This window comes from Cydia strobilella, chromosome Z, assembly GCF_947568885.1.
Source record: "Cydia strobilella chromosome Z, ilCydStro3.1, whole genome shotgun sequence".
Lineage (NCBI taxonomy): Eukaryota > Metazoa > Arthropoda > Insecta > Lepidoptera > Tortricidae > Cydia > Cydia strobilella.
In genome coordinates, this window is record NC_086068.1 from 6,174,538 (window position 1) to 6,191,878 (window position 17,341).

Sequence of the window (17,341 nt, forward strand, 5' to 3'; positions counted from 1 at the left end):
TTGTACCTAATGCAACTCTAAAAATTGGCATGATATGATACTATAGCCTCGGATGTTTAAAGATAAACTGTCAAGTCTACTATTAATTTTTAAGTTTAAACATAGCTAGCGTACGTTTAGCTTTTATTTAATTTCAAGTTAACTAACATAAGTAACATTTTATTGAAACATACCTACACCTGTAGTTTCTTTTCTTAGTTACGCCTATGTATTCTTGAAATACTTTCTGTGCCAATGTCTATGTTATTAGCGGCATTACAATGAGTGTCCGTTTTAAAATATGCTCTAGTCTTCCAAATTCTACGAAACTGGAGCAGTTAAGAATAAGAATGCATATCGTCAGGTGACAACCAAAACTCACTAATTACCACCACAAGTTCATAGCCATAGTGAACCATATAAGTAACAAAATAAGGTAAATTTTTGTTTAGTAATTAGTGACTTTTAGTTGTCCTCTGACGATATTAAATCAAATTTACAATCGGGTCTTTCGCGAATTAATTTTATTACCTTTATTTACCGATGTTTCGATACAGGTTTCACTGGTCGTGGTCGCGGCTAACTGACGTCCCAGCAAAATGTCAGATTTGTGTGACTACCCGACGAAGTGTATGAAAATGTTCGGGGTAGACAACACATTTTCAAACCATCCACTACACATAAATGTTAATTATTGGCAATATTCCGACACGCAACACTCACAACATCCACGCACACATCCGAAGATAGATCCCTTGGCTTTCACTTCTGGATCACTGGTCCCCAAGTTGCCGATAAGTTAAAACCATCTTCCCTATAACATTTCTGGGGTGCTTGTTGATATCAATCTCTTCTCGCACAACTCGAGGATAATAATGGCGTTTAGTGGAGACAACTTTTGGTTTATGAAGCTCAATCCAGTGATTTGCGCCGGATGTAAGAAGATGTTCGGCGATCGCGGATTTGTGTACTTGGCAACTTTTAACTGTCGCTATGTGCCCTTTCACCCTCTTGCACGCTCCTTTTGGTTTGACCAATCAATGTACACTTCCGCAACTACATTCCATTTTGTAAAACCCCAGATTTTGGTTAAGAATAGACATACAGTCGCCATCAGATATATCGGTGTGAAAGATGCTCATAAATAGCTCAACACGCATTGAAGTACGATTGATGAAAATAAGATGCCTCGCTAATTTTTGGTCGCTCCTGCTAAATTTAGGGTAAATAAATACGAAATAATTAGTAGGTAGCGATGTGTTTGGGGTTTTTAGAATTGTTTCTATGAGTATTAGTTGTCTGTGGAAAGAAAAGTACAGCAATACAATCTTGTACCAAAAACGATTTTTTTTTGCCAAAACCGATAAGGTTTATTATAAATTAGAGACTTACAGCCATATTTTTGCAATAAAATGCGAAGTGCCTACTGCCTAGGCGCAATTGCCGTCATCGATTACGGAATCCGTTTTCGTTCTACCAAATCGATTACGCGATTATTAATCGCATCGATTGGCTTGTCGCTTAACGATTTATATTCATGCGTTGTCAGTCGGCAGCCCCAAAAATAACACTTCCGCATTTCTCTCATGTAACCAAGGCTACATTATACGATGCCAGAACGTCTGTGACGAAATATTTCACTGATCTAGACTTGAAATCGGCTGTCCCTTTTCAGACACACTATCAGGTGGGGATCCCAGGGCTGGCGCGTACCTCTCTCAACTCTCAACGTATTTCTCTTGCGATACAGAGAGGTAACGCCGCCAGTGTCATGGGGTCCATGCCGCAGTCCGACTTGTAAGAAGGATTTTATAGTTAGTGTTTTTATTTTATTTCCAGATTTAACTTTAGTTTTAATGTTGTATATGTAAAAATTACATGTAATATTATAAATATTGGGATAATAATAAAAATAGTAGATTAGATTAAATTAACTTATGTGGATGTGTATTTTATAAGATTGATTACTGCGTATATAAGATCACATTTTTTGACACACTATCCAGAAAGGAATGGAAGGTAGGGGGAATGATGGTATCGACAAAAAGTAAGTAATGTGACAAAATATAGTACAGTCCAGTTTTTACATGCAGTGGAACAATACGTTTGACCACAATTGTTTGATGCTATTATATTTTTTCGTGTTGTTTTTATTGAAATTCAATTAAGAGTTCCCGGGAAGCTCGGCCGAATTGCACCTACCCTTACAAACGTATTTCCGCTCTCATAACGTTTTGGATTGTAAGAATTCTTTGCACATACAATGACATGAGGTATATCTAGGTCTGAAATTAGTTTATATAGCCAAAGATAGATATAACTCCGTAATAGATAGATACAGTCTAAGGAAAAAACGTACCTCGAAAATCAAGAAAATTTGATTCTCGTTCAGAGGGCGCTACTAGTTTTGGCCTACAGTCGAATAGATGGCGTTGACGGTTTCGTTTGTTATTTAACAATTTTAACGCATATCAGTGAAAGAACATGGGTCAAAATCATAAAAATAATTAATGCAAATAAAAAAAATCATTTATCTATATTTAAATACATTCTATCGTATTTTTATAAATCTTCATTTTTAGTTTTAAAGTGTGTCGACAGATGGCAGTGAATTTACTGGGATTACAAAATTTACTATGACAGTACCGCTCTAGAAGTTACTCAATGATATAGCTAACAAACGAAATAGAGCAAAAACAAGTTTTGTATGAAAAACTTAAATTCGCTGTTTTTTTTACTATGTTATCTGAAGCTACATAAACTAATTACTTAGATATACCTTATCCTATTGTATAGATCGAATCATATCAACTGAGCTAATGCACTTACCTGCATGTACTAATAATGACATTGTATTATTACAATACTATTATCTGCTTTTGTTCTCGTAGCCGCCAACTAGTTACTTACAAAATAAGTTAGAAGTGCATTGCATGTATATTTAATTTTTAACCTTATTCCTTGTTGAATGGGGTTAAAATGATCTAAAAACATCCATCCATCCATCCATCTACCTATATAATTACAAAATTTTAAAGCAAAGGCTAGCTAGCCGTTTTAAAATGAGAGCGGAACTACGTTTGTATGGAGAACCGAGCTTGCCGGAGACCCTTAGGAAACCCAAATGTGACCAACTAAGCCGACTTGTAGGCCGTCTAAGCTAACTTTGCACCGACTTGAATATACCAAAGTGAGGGCATGTCATTATACACATCATATTTTCAAAGATATATGACATTAATGATGACAGTGCCACACTTTGTCACTGCAAATGTTATGCAGAGTTAACTTGGTCCGACTCTCGTATTACCTCAATTTTCTATCGAGTGTAGGTGCTTAAATGTTTTTACCAATAAGAATGGGCCATTTTTTATGGAAATACTCCTAAAATACCTATATGTAGGTAAGTATGCAATGCTAATTTTCGACACACCTCCAGACACTCCTCGTCAAAAATGTACATTTTTGCTTAAATTAGACTCGAGCATGAATATTGAATTGGAACATTGAACTTAAGAGCATAGAACAGAAACAGACCCCAATGTATAGAAGTAGGTATCAACTAAAACTTTAGACAAAGAACAGTTTTACGACACAAATACATAGTAGATACAAAGAAATTATAGCGAGTACATGTTTTACATACAAATGCAGTATGCTATATAGTTCCAGAATCTAGAGTTCTAATTGCAATACATTAAATTGTAATACATATTGCCTAAAATAACAAGTTGCAATGATTGTATATTTCTATTATATTTACTCGTGGCTAATATAATTCATTAGCAATCCTAATGTGAACTCGTGGAATAACTAAGTGTCAGAAAGTATATGTATACCGTGTGTGGCCTATAACACGAAATACTCCTCAAAACGATGACACTTGTTCAATAACTTTTAAAAATTTAATCGCTGAACAAATGTTAGTCAGTTTGAGGATCACAGCCCGCAGTTTAATGAGGTTACAGGTCACACCCAGTATATGTGTAGGTACCTATGTCAATTCTGTCAAATTGCTTATAAATACTAACGTAGCTATGACAGGATGTCACACAATGATGTCCCGTTTATTTTCATTCACGCCAGCCGAATTTATGCATACTTAATGTTTTCATATATAGATCTAAAAATTGACATAAGTTCCTAATGACCTTATGTCAATTGATGATGATGAATGTAGTGAGCTTAATGGTCACTAGTGTTACTACCATTTTATCGTTCGAAAATAGTTTTTAAACAGTGAGTCGCGCCTCCTTGGGGGCGTCAAAAAACGTCATAGCGTAGTTTATTGTTTATTTTTAATGGAAAATTTTAAGGACATGGAATGTTTTATCTTCACTAATTAAAGGGCTCACACAAGAGGTCGAGTGCGTACTCCGTTCTAGAAGATATAATAACATTCATATCGCTTTCACCTTCGTCTACATAGTCTACAATGTCTACATATAACCGACGTTGCTACCTAAACTCGCAATCGCACTTCGCACAGCCGAGCCGAGCCCCCAGTAACCTGTCCTGACCGAACGTTCTTTATCAGCTATTATGCCTGTACCACTGTATCACCAAGACGGCTGCTTATAGCGTTAGCTTCACTGTTATAACTACTCGTTTGATTAGAGTCGTCGGGTATCGTGGTACTGGCTCGTCGGCTCTTACCGCTGCCATGCGGTTCACAGTTCTATAAACTCGTCTCGAATTCCGATCCGCTTACCGAGCGCTGGCGAGTTCAACGCTCAGGCGAACTCGTGTAACTGTTACCGTATAAACTTAACGTTATCGGAGAGCATGCACACAATGGTTCTCTTGAGCGTTTAAGTTGGGAAGTGTTTGGAATTATGTCCGCGAAGGATGACGAAACGAAACGCCGACACGACGAGTGAGGACCGCCAGGCCCGTGACGCCAGTGTGACACCGTTCGCTGGTCGAATCGAACGCGTTTCGCGTCCCGCACTCTTAGCTAAAATAGTATTATAGAATAGACTATAAGATCTGATAGTCCAAAGCAAACGATCTGTGATCATAGAATAAAATTTTAATAGTATTTATCTTATTTACCCGTGTAAATTAGATAATATCGAAATGTCTCTGGAACTGGAGGAGCTCGCGGTCGGAACGGGCGACGTCTTCGAGGACTTCCTGATCGTCTTCCGAAGATGTTTGGCAAAGGTAAATGCATTCTAAATTAGTGCTTAGCGGCTCGCTAGTGCCAGTCCGCGTCTAGACTTCTGTTCGGTCACTTCGATCGAGAATACTTTGATATTTCTTCTTAGTGACATTAGAAATTAAAAGTGACTCAACATGGATATGGAATCTTATTATGACGCTTGGGAATGGATCGTAAAGGTAACCGAGAACCATTTAGAATTCCAAAACCCACTTTCTAGCCTTGAGCTGTCTAGATATGACACCTGTGGCATTTGGAAAGCATTCAAGCCGCAGCGAATATGTCTGATTCTTGCATTATTAAATACGGAACTGTAAATTCTCAATGCAACTGGCAAACTGTCAAAATCTACTTACTCTTTCTAAACTGCCCCGCGCTCTTTTATATTCGTGCGGAATGTCTTTTACCCACGTGGTGCGGACTGTTGCTAGGGAAACGAGTCGACCAACGGGTGGAACCATTAATTTTAATAATGCAATCCGTAATCGCCTTTATGTCAATAATAATAAGGACCTTGACAAATTGGTGTACGAGAAAATGATAGAGTTCGAAATGAAAAAAAAAAAGAAAACATTATAATTAGTAACGGCTGCGGGTAGTGTTGTTAAAAGACTAGCCTTTAAGACTTTTGAACCTTAACGACTCGCGAACCTTTAAGGCTCAAGCTTTGAAAGCTAGAACGTTAAAGGTTTGCTCACAAAGCTGTTTAGAACCTTAACGACTCAAACTTTTTATGACTTGTCAAAATGAAGTCTTTAAGACTCGGGCCTCATAGGGAACTCTAGCTTTTTAACTTAAGCTCAAGCCCCCGAACCTTAAAAGCTTGTGTCAAGCTTAGAGCTCATACGTTGAGCTCTCTTTGCAGAAATTCTTTTTGTGTAGAGAATTTACGAATATTATAATATACCTATCTATATCGGAAGAGTAACTTAACATCAGTTAACGCATTTACTGCTTGCGACGTATACAGGGTGGACCATTTAAAACCGTGATTCCGTTGCGTATGTACATCCAGATACATTTTCTATGAAACTATATTTTAAAATTTTCCCGTTCCGTTCCGTCCTATATGAGTGAGTCATAAGAAATAAAAATAAAAGTATTTAAAAAAATATTTATTACCTTATTAAGACTGGGTGATTACTTGAACCGCTTGAACGTTTTAATTTTTAACCGCCTTCGCTATTGACTAATTCATGAACGCAAACTAAACAACTAAGAGACAAAAAAAAACAAAACGGTTTCTGCAGAACTGACTGACAGACAGACGAACGGACAGACATGGCGAAACTATAAGGGTTCCTAGTTGACTATACGGAACTCTAAAAACGCGATAAGTCATAATTATCTTTTTCTGTTTTTCCCTATTTCACAAAAACGTATTAAATTTTAGCCTATAGCCTACCCTATAGCATAGGTTGATCTTATTTGTTTAAAGCTTTTACTTTTTGCTCCAAACCTTTACTGCTAAAAACCTTACAGACTTAAACCTTCAAAGCTTAGGAGGCTTTAAAGCTTGAGGCCAAAAGACTCGAGGTTTCTTTGCTCGTAAGCAGCAACACAAACTCTTAGTTCGAGTCGTTAAGGTTCCGAGGCTTTAAGGTTCGAGGCTTCAAGGCTCAGCAGTCGCGACTCAAGTCTTGTAGTTTACGCCTCAAAACTTAAATCCACAACACTAGCTGCGGGTATGCGGTGGAAAATTGGGCATGCGCCTGTTTGGAGTTATTCTTGATTATTCTAAAAATAAGCTTCGGTGTTGCTATGCGAAAGTTATATAAGCGTTTTGGATGAATTATTTAATGTACAGTCAGCAGGAGAAGTTGCTAACCGGGCGAAGTGTTCAAAATTACATTGACACGCTCTTATACTTTTAACAATAAAGTTGCGTCAAGATTTTTTTGAACACCTTGCCCGCTTAGCAACTTCTGCTGCTGACTACTTATACTAATCTGTATTTTACTATATGTATTAAATAATTTCAAAAATTTAAATCATTTTTACAATACATACTTATTATGATTATACCGACTATTGTGTTCATCCATCTAATATCGATGGAGCGAATTTTGTAATTAACGAGTTAAAAAGTCCCTAGTAGGGCCGTTTCTAGATCTCCTTATTTAGGTAGGTACTTAGATTTAAAAAAAAACACCAATTAAAGAAAGCTTTTTTACAATGAAAACTAATCACTGAACTAATTACTACCACAATCGGTGTTTTAAGTACATATTTACAACGATTCAAGGAAATGCTCTTAAACAAAAAAAAACTAATAAAATAACACGTCATAAATTGTAATTCCAAAACAAATAAATCACTCGGGGTTAGTCCCGACCTTCATTGACCACCACAGATAGCAAATCAATGAATCATTATTGAAGAGCAAGTTAGTTAATCATTGGCTGAATCAGCCCTGTCCGCGTTGGAATTCAATTATTTCAATTACTTAATCTTTCATAAGTAATAGTTACTATTCATTTAAAGCGTTTTTTCAATAAAAAGACACGTCAAGATCGTGTAGTCTTTTTTAATGATAAAAAAACGGGGTATACCTAATACAAATATTGTACTATGTATTTTAGACTATTATGCTATGCGATTTTATAAGTATTGTTTTATAATACAGCCATGTCATAAAATTATCATTTTCTCAATTTATCTTTGAAATAGATAAAATTAACAATTTCCCATAATTTTGTTTTACCATGACTGTATCTATGCTAAACACTATAGGACCTGTGCGTACACACACAGTGCGTATTGATATTTATGGTTAAACTAACTAAACTAACACTTATTATTGCATAGACCAGGGTGACTTATGTTCAAGAGTTGTATGTTTTAGAACATATAACTATACCAAAAGCACGCTTGTCGCATACCCAGCCCGATAAACACATTCCTAGACTTATTACAAAATTGCAATATGACAGTATCAGATAACGAAAAGGCTTAAACTAACACATGCAGCGCTAAAGACCTAGATACTTAGGGTAGGGTGGTCTAAGACTGCGCGGTCGATAAGAATGCGCATACGTCATAACTTAAATACAATGTGAAGTTCGTGGCTAACTTCAGTGCTGTTTTGAAGTGTAATAGCACCTGTTACTGCTCCCGGAATCAATTTAGTTTACTGTGAAAATAAGATACTCTAGGTTAAGTTTGAAGTTTTTATCACATTTTGATCGTATTTTTCTTCAACGTAAATGTATTGTCACTAATAAGACCTAGGTAAATTAAAATATGAGATCTTGAATTTGGATCGCGTATGCGATGGCGCGTTTGAACGGCCGTCGCTAGTTCACGTCATTTTGCATAGGTGGCGTTACCAGTATGTTTTAGTGAAAATGGAGGAATGTGTAAGAATGCGCATGGTACGAATGTGTAAAAATGCGCGCGCAGTCTTACACATCCATTTCCACATGAATGTGAAAAATGGCTCAGAAATAACCCAGGAAAAACTATAAATATTCCAAATGTTTAAAATCTTCACTCCAGCTTATCCCAAAGCTGCAAACCCCGCATGCGCTGCTGAAAGTTTTAAACCTTTAGGAATATCACCTTGTAATCCTGAGTTATTCACTGAAGCTGATTTCTTGGCTAGTTCTGTAACCGAACGAGAAAACACGAGGCTAATTTTGCTGAAGCCAAAGAGCAATCTACAATTTATACAAGCTATGTTGTTGTAAATGATGTTGACCCTCTTGGGCATGCCCGTGATGTGGCGAAATCTATAAAGATCCAATTACTGAAGACTGGATCACGTGTATCGCTTGTAATGAATGGTGGCATGATCAATACACAGCGCACACGGGTGCTGCCGCCTTTGCTTGTGACTTATGTAAATAATTAAACTTGGCTGGATATGCTACCGCGTTTCCTTAGGTATCGCGCATTCTTACACCACCCGCGCAATCTTACACATCCTGCTGCGCATTCTTACAACGCGGGTAGTGTAAGAATGCGCATTTCTCGTTTTCCAATTATGCTCTAATATATCAAGATTGGTTGATCTCATTTACTAATAGAGTTTAAAATTATGTTGTCTTGTTATTCGGGAAGAAAATAACAAAAGTTGACTTCAATGATACCGTTTGTTTTTATTTTATCACGTCTCAAACCTTAAGTGCGCAGTCTTAGACCACCCTCATTTGACGGGTCGCTCGCTGTACAGAAATCAAGAACAATAATTTTAGTTCTATTTTCCACTATATACTGACTATATTGTATTTGACCCAGACAAGTAGCATAGTTATTTGTATACCAAAATGGTAGCTGAGTAGCTGACAATTTGTATACCTTATTAGCAAGGACATACTAAGCAAAAGCATGTCCTTATTCACTTCCGTTTGTACAGGAGGCCATTCTGACTTTTGTCTAGAATCTGGATGATCTCTTTTGTAAAGTGTTAGTGCCACCTGTGAGTCCTGAGCTTTTTAAAACAAAATTTATGGACTTTGGGTTTGTTTATCAGTATTGGGACTATTGAGTCACACTGAATTTAGTGCTCGTATAATCACGATGACTAGATTTCTATAATGTTATTAGTAACTTTGACGTAATTTGGCGATTTGCGTCAACTTTTTCCTCATCCGGAACGGAACTTAGAGCTATTGTATTTCCAGACGTAAAATGACGACAATTACCGTTGTTTAGTTTAGGAATAATAACTAGGGTTGTCACTGCATTAGCGGGTTTATTAAATTTGAAATGGCAGACTTAATACGCCTGTAGATATCTCCCAGACAACTGATACTTAAGTCACGCCACGACTATCAGCGTACAATCGGGGACATTCCCGAAGAACCATTTCAGAAAAAAAATTACCTCGATCCTTACGAGCGAGCTAAAAACTCCGCCTCCCATATTTCGGATTCTTTGTGTTAATGAAAAGGGTAAAAGGAGGTAATGAGACAAACAAAAGGTAGTATGGACAGTTTATCAGTTGTTGTTGTTTAGGCTAAGCTTCGCCTCCCCATAAAGATAACCAATTAGGATGTATTTTGGATTCATTATCTTAGTTTGCAAATGCCAGCCGTCACAAATACAATAGACGGCAATAAACTTTACCTGAGCTAAACTTTTTTTTTTCAACATTCACATTTTTAAGTGCCATGCTGGTTATCTCTTTTATAATATCGCCTGACCGCAAGACGTTTAAACGATTTGGAAATGCCCCCGATTAGTACATACTTGTATTTGGACAAATTTTATGATATTTTTACAAGCGCCAAACTCGTAGATATTGTTAACCATCATCCCTAAATTATTATACCTACGATTAGTACGATTATTACTTTCACTATATTAAATAACTAAGTATTTAAATATACCCAGTTCTAAGTATGCTTTCGTTCGGACTATAATTAAATAATGAAAAAGTAATGGGTTTTTTATTTCAATTTACTTTAGTTAGTTAATTCCGTAACCTGTTACTTCTTCCGAATTACTGTAGTTATGTTTCGTATATTTGGTGGTGTCAAATTGGTGGCCGTGACACATGAAATTGTAAATATATTACGACTGTCAACATACAAAGACACTAATTGTTACAGCCGACGCGTTAAACAAAAACGCAAATAAAAATATGTATTAGTGTTCGTGACAGCCCTATTTGCGCGTGACGCAGCGTCGACGCCTGCGCGTGACGTCATGCGTCCGCGCAGCACGCGGGAAACTACGCCTCCGATAACTGACAGGAAAACATGACAGGATTAGTGCTGTTCGTGAAATTACATACATTTAAAACATAACTAAAGAGACCCGATACAAATGAATCACATTTTTTAACTCAATGGTAAACAACGCGTACGACCTAGCTCTTATTTCACCAACTAAGTAAATATAAATATTATGGGAGAAACTTACTCAAATACCTACCTAGTTTCACACTGTTAGGTCAATAATGATTTTGTCTCACCGAGGCAAATCACTCTGTAAGTGTGTGAATGATTCCAAGATTTTAGAATAAATGGCTCATGAAGATACTCCACGTTTGCAACTGAATTTTATAGTATTTTTGTGTTTGAATCATACAATAATATGTATATCTTTCATACTCAAAGGCTTGAATGGGTTTCAAACTACAAACTTCAACATTTATTCAGCAAATAGGCCACAAGGGCACTTTTACACGTCAACATGGAATTTACATACAAGCGAAAAAAACACATCAACAATTATAAAATCCATCTTACTGCAAATATCAATTCAAACTTATATCAAATACTTAGCAATTTCTAAATGTCGAATTACGAAAAGAACTATAGACTTAAACCAAGAAAAGGTGTTATTTTAAACGTCAAACTTCTATGAAATTATGACGTATAAATAACACTGGCACTGCGTGTGCTGTCAAAATCTTTTCTTGTCCTAACTCTAATAATCATATTTAAAAAAACACAAACATAAAAAAAAATCTAAAATTATTTGGAGGTGCAAATGTCTAAGTGTCAGAACTAAAAGATTATATAGATCAAATTATCCTTAGAGCTGTGTAGGGTCTCCATGAGTCAAAATCCTGTATAATTAAAACATTAATTAAGAGAAAAAAAAAACATTTTATCATTTGTAAACGAAACCCGCTGCAATGGAAACTAGGTACCTACTGTACGTAAAACCCATTAATAACAACGGAATTAACCACTCGTCGTTAAGTACCGCGCATATTGGTAATGCCCACATTGCCCACCTGTCTAGTGGAAAAGCTGATAATTCCAATGCTTGCACGTGTTTTGGTGCAGCAGCAGAAGTGGCTAAGCGGTCCAGGTGTTCAAAATTATCTACACACGTTCAAGTTCAAATATACTTTACTCATGTAAGCCTAGCAACAAGCACTTATGAATAATATGTACATATACAGAGTGACCTTAATCATTGGACAAACCCTGAAATCCCACGTAGGGTTACTTCTCAGGAATGCTCTAACGTTAATATTTTTTTAATTAGAATAAAAGATTTAAAAAAAAATCAAACAAAAATTACTATTCATTGCCAATAATTTGGAATAAGTAAATATAGTTAAGTATACAAACATAGTCGTACCAAGCTAACTCCGCATTGCATTTCTAAGGACAAATGTAGTGTGGTAGTGTCATCATTAATGGCAAATTTCTATGAAAATATGTCGTTTGTAATGACTTGCCACACTTTTTACAGTTCAAGTTAGCTTTTCCCCTACAGAATTACAAACAAATTACAAATTCACGACTTAAGGGGCCCATTTCTCGAACGCTATTAAGGTGCCCACTGACTATCAGGCCGCCGGACGATATCGGCCTGTCAGTTAGAACAAAAATTTGACAGTTCCGAACAACTGACAGGCCGATATCGTCCGGCGGACTGATAGTCAGTGGGCCCCTTTAGACTAATATTATTAGTCCATTAACTTGTCAAGTCGTATGGGATACCATGGCAACATACTAATAATATTAGACTAATATCGTTCGAGAAATGGACGCCAGGACATATTTAAATAGTCCGTCATAGTAGTCTGCGTCGCTTAATTTTAACGTTTTCATCATATTCCAGTCATGCAGACGACGGCGACGCTCACTGATAAAAGTATCTTGATAACGTTGATTGCATATTTAAATAACTACACGTTACTAAAACATTCGTTATTAAATATGTATATTAGACTTTTCTTGAAATTACAAGTGACGTGCCGCGCCGATATGAGGAGGCAAAGTATAACAATTATGGGGTTTGGAGTTAAACTATCTTTATAGATAGATAGCATATAGCACGCATCATCATGTACATCAAATGCCTAATTATGAAAACCCACGTTGCCTTTCTTTCATCGTAAACCTTGTCAAAATGCACGAAGGTTTGTATTGGGCTGTAGCCGCAGGCGTCAGTTGACGTCATTGGCGGTCAAATGGTTAGGTAGTTTTGGAATGTAATCGTGAAATCAGAATTTCTAGTGTGCATAGCCTTCCACGCCATATACTGTAGGCGGATGTCACACTGACGCCGCATTTCGTTGCGGCGTACGAAGCGACTAAGAATCGGTTGCGCTAACTGTTTGTGATCGTAAAGAGTTCGCAATTTTTTATTGTATGGAGAGTTTCATAGTAAACCGCCACGACGTGCCGGGTGACGTTGATCAGTCTGTCAAGTGCGGATGGTGCAATTGGCACTAATTCGCGTGCGGCGACGACGCACCACCGTACGGATTTTCTCCGTATCTTCGTCCGGAGCTCACGACGAACCTCGTTTATAAACAAAAATTCGTGAGGTACTATGGAGCTCGGTGTGGCATACACTGCGGCGCGCACCGCATCTCCGTCCGAAAGCACGGATCGTCGTGCGACTCGCACGGAGACGCAGAGCCACTGTATAACACAGTTTTTGTATACAAATATAGATTCTGCAGTACTAAACTAATAACCGCACCACCGGACGTCGCTGCGAAGTGCGGAGCAGTGTGACAACCGTCTTTTGACATTCATTTTAAAATATCCCTTAATTCGAAATATTGGTGTTACACCGATGGATTTGTATGAACAGTCTACCGATATTGATTCGTGCTCCAACTACGTATGACACGTACTTTTAGACAACGGTGACGCCCACAATGAGCGTACATCGTTCATTCTAGATCGCAATGGATTTATTACTCTTACTGATCCTATCAACTCTTGGCACGCGTACGTTACCAGCAGTGACATTTCAATATCAACACACAGACAGAACAATAATCTTGTTTATCTTATCGTCAGCAAACTTAACAGTCAAGTACAATCCACTCCAAACGTCATTAACCCTAATATAAATATCATTTATTAATACCTACCAGTACTTATGTTTTATTCTTAGAAAGTTGGGGATGTCCATTGCTTTACATACCTACCTATACACGTACTTTTTAAACATAAGTTATGTCACGAGTGTGTCTCGTGCAATGACGCGATGACGCATGTATCAACCGAACGCGTTGCCAATTCACAGATGTACTTTAGGTATGTTTAACTAATGGGGTTGGCAACTGTCAAAGGTTTTTATAGATGGCGCCAGCATAGCTTTTATCTGTCTCTAGTTTTGTTCTATGGGATTTGGGCATAAATTTCCAAAAAAAAACTAGAATTTGACACTATTCGTAGGATTGACAGGTAAAACCTATGCTGGCGCCATCTGTAAAATACTTGGGCCGGCCATCCCATAAGCACTCGTCCACACACTGCTTCACTTTTAAATGTTTTTTTAACCTTTTGGACGATAAGGACGCTTAATATAATTGTGCCCACAGTGCCAAGAACGCTTACAAGACAAGTGTTCTGAGATGGTGTTCGCTGTCAATAAACACAGTATTTCAATGCTTTCAGTTCCCTGAGATTTATGTTGTTTCGCTTACTCCCATGATCTTGGCTTTTAAGTGACATTTTGATTATCAAGGGTTAATCAAAAAGCCATTTCTTAAGTTAAGATTATGCCTAGTTGATTAAGACCCTTTACTAAAGTCCGATTACACAGTCCGGAACAATTTGTAACAAAACGGTTGACTAAACTTTTTATCAATCGATCACGTAACTTTTTATCAAGCCGTATTGAAGCATTAGTTTCATAACGCCGGCATTGCGAAGGTTGTCTATCGGGGTCAGTGTCGAATTTGGTCGGCTAGAACTCCACAAACGAGGTTATGAGCAACAGCGACCCAATTGCTTTGATACTTAGGTACTTACCCCACCTAACGCAATGAAACATTAAACCTGTATTGCCGTAACTTATTGGGCTTTTCATATACGTCATTTCCTTATATTTTTCTATGAACACTACCTCTCTTAATTGAATCTACCTCCTTATAAACCAATTTAAGAGCTGGCGAGAAGTAATTGTATCTTTTAATCGATCAATTAGATTTTATTTGGAAAATAAACGTTAAATAGGAATTTATACTTTTTTTGTGTATTCCCTTTTCTTTCATCTTTTGTTAATACGTAAATTTTAAAATCATATCAACGTTCTGTAGAACTTGTAGAAGTGACATTGACATTTCAAAAACACACCCACAAAGTGACGATAGTGATAGTGACGGATCATATCTCAATGTTAACGAAGGCTGCAAGGTTAATTGTATAGACAGAAAAAGTCATGACCAAGCTTAAATTGAATTGAGCGGAACATGTTACCAGGCAGAGAACGTTAGCTCGTTGGGTCTTAGACGACATTCCGAAGATCGCGGGGCTTCAGACACCACAGTCAGTTTTAACTGACTTAACTTATTTTTAGATTTTACTCAAGCATTTTAATCTCCATCCAGGCAGGCCCGAACGAGGTTTCAACTTTAAACTTGGGACAAATAGGTAGCTGCCCTGCCCTAAGTACGGAGACCATGTCCTAGCTAAATATACCCAATGGATGGTGAAAGCCAAGTGAAAGCGTAAAGCCAAGCATAAGCCTATGCATCATAGCTGGGTACTCAGTCTAAAATCATTCTACTCGTTTTACATATAAATATCAAACCATATCATTTAGGTAGGTACAGTTACATCCGCATGTGTGACGCTGAGCAAAGTCCGCCTTTTCTGGCGCAGAGCTGATTATTGTTTAATTGTTCTAATTCCATAATTTTATTATTATTTTATTAATACTAGCGAATAACTACCTAATTCTGACAGGGACTTTTTTGTAGTTTTATGTTACAGTTTCATTACGATTCTGCCGCCACATATAACAGCAACGTAACGCCGAAACGTTTCTCATAACTTTCTAATTACTTAACACAAAAGAAAGAATTTCGCGAATGTGTGGCGCCCACTTTCCATTTTTAAATGGAACCGGTTCGCGCTAGATCGAAGTTCCGGATGTTTCGCTAATGACTAATGAGTAATGACATACATACATACATAATACGGTTAAGCGTGGATACGTAACTTTTTATTGAGTCTAATGATTTGAAATTATGATATATCTGATGAATGAGCGACGTAATAATACAAATGATATTTTAATTGGGTACCTGTATTCCCAAACCGGTGGTAGGAAAACTAGGAATGTAGTGCAGCTTGTTTTGTATATGAAAAAAATAAGACCGTCTTATGTGTAATAATAAGATAGTGCAACCAGAAAATACGTTGGTAAATTACTGTCATACCTTGAAAACTGAAGGGAGGTTCACGGGATGCAGCTATGTGGTGGAATAAGATTGTATTATGAGGGTGGCTTAGCAAGCAGCCTGTAGAGGCAGCCTAAAACGTTGCCAGTTGTAAAAATGGAAACGGTACACCAGTGTACTCCAGTAGACATCGCTTGTCTACATATACAAACTCCCAGCTCCCTTTTACATGCCAGCCGTAAACTGACATCTGTCAAAGTAACAGTCTTGAAAACATGCTTATGCATCGCACAATTGGTGGGCAAAATTAAAAATAATGATTAGCAAGGGAAAAATTGTGTTAAAAATTATCGTTTATACAGGATACCAGGGAGCCATGCTTTGGCAGACCTACGTTGCTTTGCTGACCCTCACCGTTGACTTGGAACATACGATCATGGGTCAATATAAATTAAAGGAGACTGCGGTAATATACCTGCCCTGTTTTCATACATTTGTCCAATGTACTTTTAATAATTCGTAAATGAAGTTCAATGAGAGTTCAATAGGTAGAATCAGTCACTTCTTTAGCTAGTAGTTTCAATCGTAAATATTGACAAAATACTATAAAATCTTAACTGCATTGTTTTGTTCGCTAGCTTGCAGTATCAATATTGGTTAAAGAACTTTAAAATCTTGCTGATAGGTACATGCTGTAACGGTAGCTCGGTCGTTGACTTGCTTTATGCGAATCATACATATGTACTACTAGCTTTTGCCCGCGTCTTCGTCCGCATGGAGTTAGTAATTTGGGTAGCATATTTTTTACCCAATATGCTTTATATAGATTTCCCATAGAAACTTTCATTCCCCTTTTCATCCCCTTAAAGGATGGTTTCTGGGATCAAAACTACCCTACGGGGAAGGCCCCGGGACTCAAACTATTTCTATAACAAATTTCAACTAAATCGGTTCAGCGGTTTAAGCGTGAAGAGGTAACAGACAGACAGACACACTTTCGCATTTATAATATTAGTATGGATTGTGAGATAATATTTCTGCATTAGTATCTAGAGAACTTTTATAATAGATAATTTACTCCTTTTTTATTTGTATAATTTGCATATACCATGAGAAAAAGCTATAAACTCGAAAACTGA

At 37.1% G+C, this 17,341-nt stretch overlaps 1 protein-coding gene across 3 annotated transcripts in view; it reads left to right on the top strand.

The window, feature by feature from the left end:
• The window catches only part of LOC134754322 (calcium-binding mitochondrial carrier protein SCaMC-2), a 57,238-nt gene that overhangs the window by 34,660 nt on the left and 5,237 nt on the right, over positions 1 to 17,341 (top strand). Inside the window, exon 1 of one of the 3 annotated variants that reach the window (XM_063690586.1) lies at positions 4,893 to 5,145. The exons of 1 other annotated variant lie outside the window; for it this stretch is intronic. In XM_063690586.1, coding sequence (XP_063546656.1) covers positions 5,059 to 5,145 — 87 coding nt within the window. In that variant the 5' untranslated portion in view covers positions 4,893 to 5,058. Of the gene's footprint in view, positions 1 to 4,892; positions 5,146 to 5,278; positions 5,323 to 17,341 lie in introns of those variants that run through there. One more of the 3 variants, XM_063690587.1, reaches the window with a different exon arrangement.